Raw genomic sequence first — 6,501 nt, forward strand, 5'->3', positions numbered from 1 at the left:
AAATATAAAAATTAAGTCCTTAGTCCAAATTCACAACATAAACTTTAATTTATTATGAAATAATTTCCTTTTAAATATTATTTCTGTATCTGCATTTTTTTAATGGGATTAAAGGTGCGAATTTGTTAGGATAAACTCTAATACAAGCTAAATCAAAGCCAAATAGATAAATGGTAGGACTGGATAAGGCCATCCTCTCTCTGATGTAAAGTAAACTGACGTACAGTAGATGGAGGAAGGATTTGTCTGAAAATCTATAAAGCACACATGCTCACATGCTCACAGTTGAGGGATGGAGATCTCTGCTCTCTGTATTGGCCTGATCCTGTCTCTGGGTTTGTGTGAGCTGAACTCAGCTCTTGCCTTGAATGGTTCTGAGGATGATGTTAAACAAAGGGCTGGGTTTACAGAGGATAGGACTGGTGCTGGGGTCAGCACTCAGACTTCATCTGTGAAATGTAAGCTCCAGGGTACCACTCGTCTCCCTGTGTTCTCAATGGATGGTGACTATGTTATTGGGGGTGTTTTGTCCATACACTACAACATGCAAACAGTGAAGCATAACTACACCACCATGCCTGAGCCACTAAGATGTACAGGAAGGTTAGTAAGAGGGAGAAGTTGGGGATAAGAGAATGTTAGACTATGTGGTTGTTGTGATTTGTATCATGTGCTTACTATTGTGTTGCAGGTTTTGTGTTGGACTGAAAAAAATAATATTTGGTCATATGTATTACATGTATTATATTCACAAATTTACAAATTTGAGTTTGACATGAAAAAAGCATTTTTTAACATTAACTGACAATGTTTTTGTATAAAAACTGACATATATATTTAGGAAGATAGAAACAAATTAAGACTATGGACTATAATTTTTTAACCATGCAATAGGATTCTTGTACATTTTTGACTCATATTTAATCTTTTGAATTTTGGTGTTCAGGCACTCTTTGATGGCTGTACAGTATTTTGTTCACATATGGCCAGATATCAGCCATTTTCAATAACTATGAATTACAATTTCCCTTTATTATTACAACATTATTTCTCTTTAAGTTGTGAATGTCCTTGATTAAGAGACTTGAGTGTCTGTGTGCAGCATTAACACCCGTGAACTGCGCTTCTCACGCGCAATGATCTTTGCCATCGAGGAGATAAACAACAGCACGGAGCTGCTGCCGGGAATCAAACTCGGTTATCACATCTATGATGCGTGCGGCTCGGTGCCCGTGGCGGTGCATGTGGCATTCCAGCTTTCAAATGGCCTGGACCCGGTGTTTTACACCGGTGACAACTGCTCACAATCTGGTATGGTGATGGCTGTCGTTGGTGAGTCTGGATCCACGCCATCCATCAGCATCTCACGCATCATCGGGCCCTTTAACATTCCTCAAGTAAATATTCTGAATCACTGGAGAAAAAAAATTGGAATAGAGACCATGCAGTGCTGATTTTTTTGCGTGTCCCGTTAATATTTACCCTGTTATTTTCCTTCAGGTGAGCTACTTTTCCACTTGTGCATGTCTGTCCAATAAGCAGCAGTACCCAAATTTCTTCAGAACAATTCCTAGTGATCAGTTCCAGGCTGATGCGCTTGCCAAGTTGGTAAAGCACTTTGGCTGGACTTGGATAGGTGCTGTCCGGTCAGATTCGGATTATGGAAATAATGGTATGGCGTCTTTCCTGGACGCAGCACGTAAAGAGGGGATCTGTGTGGAATACTCAGAATCTTTCTATCGGACCCACCCACGAAGCAGGTTCCAGAGAGTAGCTGACGTTATCCGCAGGTATGATGTTCCCTGTTTTGACAAAAAATGAAATGTTCTATAAATGTAAGATGGACGATTTTTTATGTTCAGTGGCAAATTGGAAATGTTTTTTTTTTTCATTACATTAAAAATAAAAATGGTCAGTCACACAAAATAGCCTGCTAAAGTGTCATGCTCTCTCATGGTTGATTGTGTTAACTTTCTTGTTATATATTTTAAAAAGTATACTGTATTTATTTTAAATGTCTCTCCAGGTCGACAGCTATGGTTGTTGTGGCATTTACATCCCCTGGAGACATTAGAATCCTGCTGGAAGAGCTGTCACTTGAGCCTTTTCCACCTCGCCAGTGGATAGGCAGTGAATCCTGGGTAACTGCCCCAGACCTGCTGAAGTTCAGCTTCTGTGCTGGAACCATCGGATTTGGCATTCAGAAATCTGTCATCCCAGGTCTGAGAGACTTCTTGCTGGATCTCTCTCCTTCTAAAGTGGCTGCCTCTCCAGTGCTTACTGAGTTCTGGGAGGATGCATTCAGTTGCAGGCTGGGAAAAAGTGAGATATTTATGTTTAACATAGGAGAGGCACCCACAGTTGTGTCCTTGTGGTCGTGTATTTTTTGTGTTTTTTTTTATTGTTTGAGTGGAGCTTCATGTGTTTCTAGTTCTATTAAGGCTATCATACTGATAGTGATATCAGATCATTTCATTTATTTTAAACACGTCAGGCAGATCATGTCAGTATTTCATCATATTAATTTGTTGCCTTTTTTTGAAAGTGACTAATTGTCTGATGATTGATTTGTGTTGACATAAGACATAAATAAAGATAAAAAAAAAAACTAAAATATGTCCTGATACAAACTGAAACAGCAACAATTTAAAAACAAAAAAGCGTATCTGCAAAACATTGCTTTGAAATGTATTATAAAATAATGTTTTACTAATAAATTAGAACTATGTAGATATATGGATTTCTGCAATGCACGTTTAGCAGGTTAAAAAAACTAAAATAAATCAAAGGCAACTAGAAGGGTGCTTGGAAAATGCAGACCACCATTTCTCGCAATGGAACTGAAAGTGAAAACTAATTGGCATATCTGCCCCGTGATTCGGCTCTGATCAACAATTTAATGGGGTTTTCCCCGGCCCATGATACAACCTTCTACCAAGTTTCATGAAAAGCAGCCCTGAGGCCTGTACTAGGAAGCAAGATCAACATGCCCTGGATTTCTTTCTTTCTTTCAGTTACCAGGCTTCAGCTAACCTGACAACCGCGGTCCCGCATTTCCTGTGTCACGACGGTGGTTAACAACTAGTTCAATCAACCCAGGGTTTCCCAATCCAGCGGTGTGCGCGTTCACATAAAAGAGGCGGTGTTTGCACAGCACTACCAATCGCAAACATCTACCAGAGCCGCATATTTTATATAAGAAGATCAAACTATAATTCTACAGAAATATGAAGAACACAGACACGGTTTTACAGGCAAAAAGGCAATACAGTCACTGCTTCCTAAAACAGGAAGGAAAGCTGGCAAATAAATAGCCGACGCTGTTATGCGTAGCCTAAATCACAGTGCTTATCAATATCACTTCCCCATCACTCAGGCACAAGATCTGACCATTTCTTTAGCCTATTATTTCAGTTGAAACCCTGGCAGTGATAAGCGATTGTGAGAGCAAATAAAATATTTAAAAACATAATTCAAACCGATGTGCGCATTGGCAACTCACGGTTCAACAAGCCGACAAATAGCCTATACGTAATACCCTTGGGTCTCTAAATGTTTAAACTTTTATGAGCGCACCTCTTTGTCTACACGCACCGAGCTCCACCGGATCTTCTAAGAACGGTGAACGCTTTTACACCAGTTCTTCTCTAATCTCCAACATAACCTGCTCCCGACCAGGTTAGGTGTTCAGCGTAAGTTACCACAGCGATTAAACCCGGTAACAAGTGATCCACCGTCGTGATACAGAAAACCCTGGGTTGAACCTGAAGTTACTTCGTTAACGCCAAATTTTGCTTCGTAGTACAGGCCTCTTTTGTTTTCCGTACTCCTGTTGACAAACAGACAAACAAACTCAGCCAAAAATATTACCCTCCTGCCGGAAGTAAACTGATAATAAACACATAGGGAAGAAGAATAAAGTAATATCACATATTATTGTCAAGGCCTGTGTCATGTGTTTTAGGTGCAGCCATAGACAAGAGATTATGTGATGGAACTGAAGACATAAAGACACTCCAGAGCCCGTACACTGACACATCTCAGCTCCGGATCACTAACATGGTATACAAGGCTGTTTATGCAATAGCTCATGCCATTCATAAAGCAGTGTGTCAGGAAACAAATTCTACAACTCAGTGTGACAAATTCACCAGGATAGAATCCAAAGAGGTCAGTTGAACATAAGTGAAAGCACCATCCCTTTTTTTTGCCATAATGTACCTTTTCTGACATAAAATATTTGTTTTATTTGATGTTATTTCCTTGCTCCCCCTCACTGTTTACCTTTATTTCATCTATACAGATTCTTAGTCAGCTGAAGAAAGTAGATTTTTCCCGAAATGGTTATGATGTGTCGTTTGATGCCAACGGTGATCCTGTGGCCCGATATGAACTGGTTAACTGGCAAAAAAGTCAGAGTGGCAGCATTAAGTTGGTGACAGTAGGGCAATATGATGAATCACTGCCGGTGGGCCTGAAGTTCCAAATTAACAGAAACCTCACCTGGGTGGATGGTGGCACACAAGTAAGAAATGAAAAGCAATAATTTTACATAAATATGGTGATCTTGTTGGGTCTGATATGTGTACATTGAAATAATTTTTGTTCACTGTAATTGTTCCTCCAATCACTACCGAGCCTGCTTATAACCCGTAGGCTACTGACAACGTAATCTACTTTAGAATGATAGATTATTCAATATTAAATAAATTAATAAATACATGAATACATTAATAAATGTGTCAATGTAGTTCAATAAATAAATACCTATCTGTTAATCCTCAGAACTTCAGGGCAAACATGAATATGTATGAGTTTGTTTCTCTCTATGTACCAGGTTCCTGTGTCAGTGTGCACTGACAGCTGTCCTCCAGGAACTCGTAAATTGCTGCAGAAAGGAAAACCCACCTGCTGTTATGATTGTATACTGTGTCCTGAGGGAGAGATTAGTAATGCTACAGGTATTTTTTTTCTCCTATACAAAGCCGATGTACTGTAAAAGTTCAATTTACAGTAAGACTGCTAGAAGGCCTTTTTGTTTTATTTTTTCAGATGCCCCTGATTGTTTTCCTTGCCCCAAGGAGTTCTGGCCTAATGCAAAGAGAGACACTTGTCTCCCCAAACCTGTAGAGTTTCTTTCCTACAACGAGGTCCTAGGAATCACCCTGGCTACATTCTCAGTTGGTGGTGCCTGTCTGGCCATTATAACAGCAGCTGTGTTCTATCATCACAGGACATCCCCGATTGTCAGGGCCAACAACTCTGAGCTGAGCTTCCTGCTGCTCTTCTCCCTGACTCTATGTTTCTTATGTTCATTAACTTTCATTGGAGCACCCTCTGAGTGGTCCTGCATGCTGCGCCACACAGCGTTTGGAATCACCTTCGTTCTCTGTATGTCTTGTGTTCTTGGAAAAACAATAGTAGTGTTAATGGTCTTCAAAGCTACACTCCCAGGTAGTAATGTGTTGAAATGGTTTGGTCCTCCACAGCAAAGAATGACTGTAGTGTCTTTCACACTTATTCAAGTTTTAATATGTACTATTTGGTTAGTTCTTAGTCCCCCTTTTCCAATGAAAAACCTAACCATATACAAAGAGAGAATCATCCTGGAGTGTGCATTAGGCTCAGCTATTGGGTTCTGGGCTGTGATCGGGTACATAGGCCTACTGGCTGTCTTTTGCTTTGTGTTAGCTGTCCTAGCTCGGAAATTACCTGATAATTTCAATGAGGCCAAGCTCATCACCTTCAGCATGCTGATATTCTGTGCAGTCTGGATCACCTTTATTCCTGCATATCTCAGCTCTCCTGGGAAATTTACTGTGGCTGTGGAGATATTTGCCATTCTGGCCTCCAGTTTTGGACTAATACTGTGTATATTTACGCCAAAGTGCTTCATTATATTGTTTAAGCCCGAGAAGAACACCAAGAAACATTTAATGAACAAAGATTAATCCTAAGATTCCCGAGGTTTGGACATTTTTAAGTTGGCAACATACATTATACAGCTTATGCTGTGCATAGTCTTTACATTGTGGATTTAAATATTTATAATCACAAGTTTGTTTTTACATTAAATATTTTCCTAATTGTAATGTCATTATGTGTCATTATGTCCTTTTAATATGTCTCATTTTAGAAATAGTCTTTCATCATTTAACTGAAAATGATATATAATTGATATTGAATAAATACATTCAAAATGCATAACACAAATGTATGGTACTGAGTTCTGTCTCAACATTTTGATTCAATCATTGCTATTTTAATATTTGTGTAGATTTGATAAACAAGTTAAATCACTCAAATCTAAGTTTGACTTAGAATGAGCAAGCTCAGTTATAGCATTATACAATATACAATAACACATGGCTAGGAAGCATCAACAAGACTGCAAAGAGGCTGTGTAATAAATGTGTGGTATAGTGGTAAAAAAAAGTCCTCCCTGGAACTCTCTTGGTGTAAAGCCTAACAGCAAACCCTGGGAAATGGGTGGACGAGTAA

General features: G+C 39.3%; 1 protein-coding gene across 1 annotated transcript; it reads left to right on the forward strand.

Moving 5' to 3' along the window:
* The first annotated feature begins 481 nt into the window (after window positions 1-481).
* LOC114552323 (extracellular calcium-sensing receptor) lies at window positions 482-5,951 on the forward strand. The gene is made up of 8 exons (XM_028573012.1): window positions 482-603; window positions 1,103-1,397; window positions 1,501-1,790; window positions 2,027-2,322; window positions 3,965-4,170; window positions 4,304-4,525; window positions 4,838-4,961; window positions 5,053-5,951. The coding sequence occupies exons 1-8, from the start codon at window positions 497-499 to the stop codon at window positions 5,949-5,951; spliced, it is 2,439 nt and encodes an 812-aa protein (XP_028428813.1). The 5' UTR covers window positions 482-496.
* The last annotated feature ends 550 nt before the right edge of the window (window positions 5,952-6,501 follow it).

The sequence above is a fragment of the Perca flavescens genome, chromosome 3, assembly GCF_004354835.1.
Source record: "Perca flavescens isolate YP-PL-M2 chromosome 3, PFLA_1.0, whole genome shotgun sequence".
Lineage (NCBI taxonomy): Eukaryota > Metazoa > Chordata > Actinopteri > Perciformes > Percidae > Perca > Perca flavescens.

Excerpts from the sequence above, each read along its gene's own strand:
- LOC114552323 (XM_028573012.1), top strand. The coding sequence starts at position 497 with ATGGATGGTGACTATGTTATTGGGGGTGTTTTGTCCATACACTACAAC. Across the intron at positions 1,398-1,500 it reads GGCCCTTTAACATTCCTCAA|GTGAGCTACTTTTCCACTTG; the intron begins GTAAATATTCTG and ends ATTTTCCTTCAG. Across the intron at positions 4,962-5,052 it reads AGAGATTAGTAATGCTACAG|ATGCCCCTGATTGTTTTCCT; the intron begins GTATTTTTTTTC and ends TTATTTTTTCAG.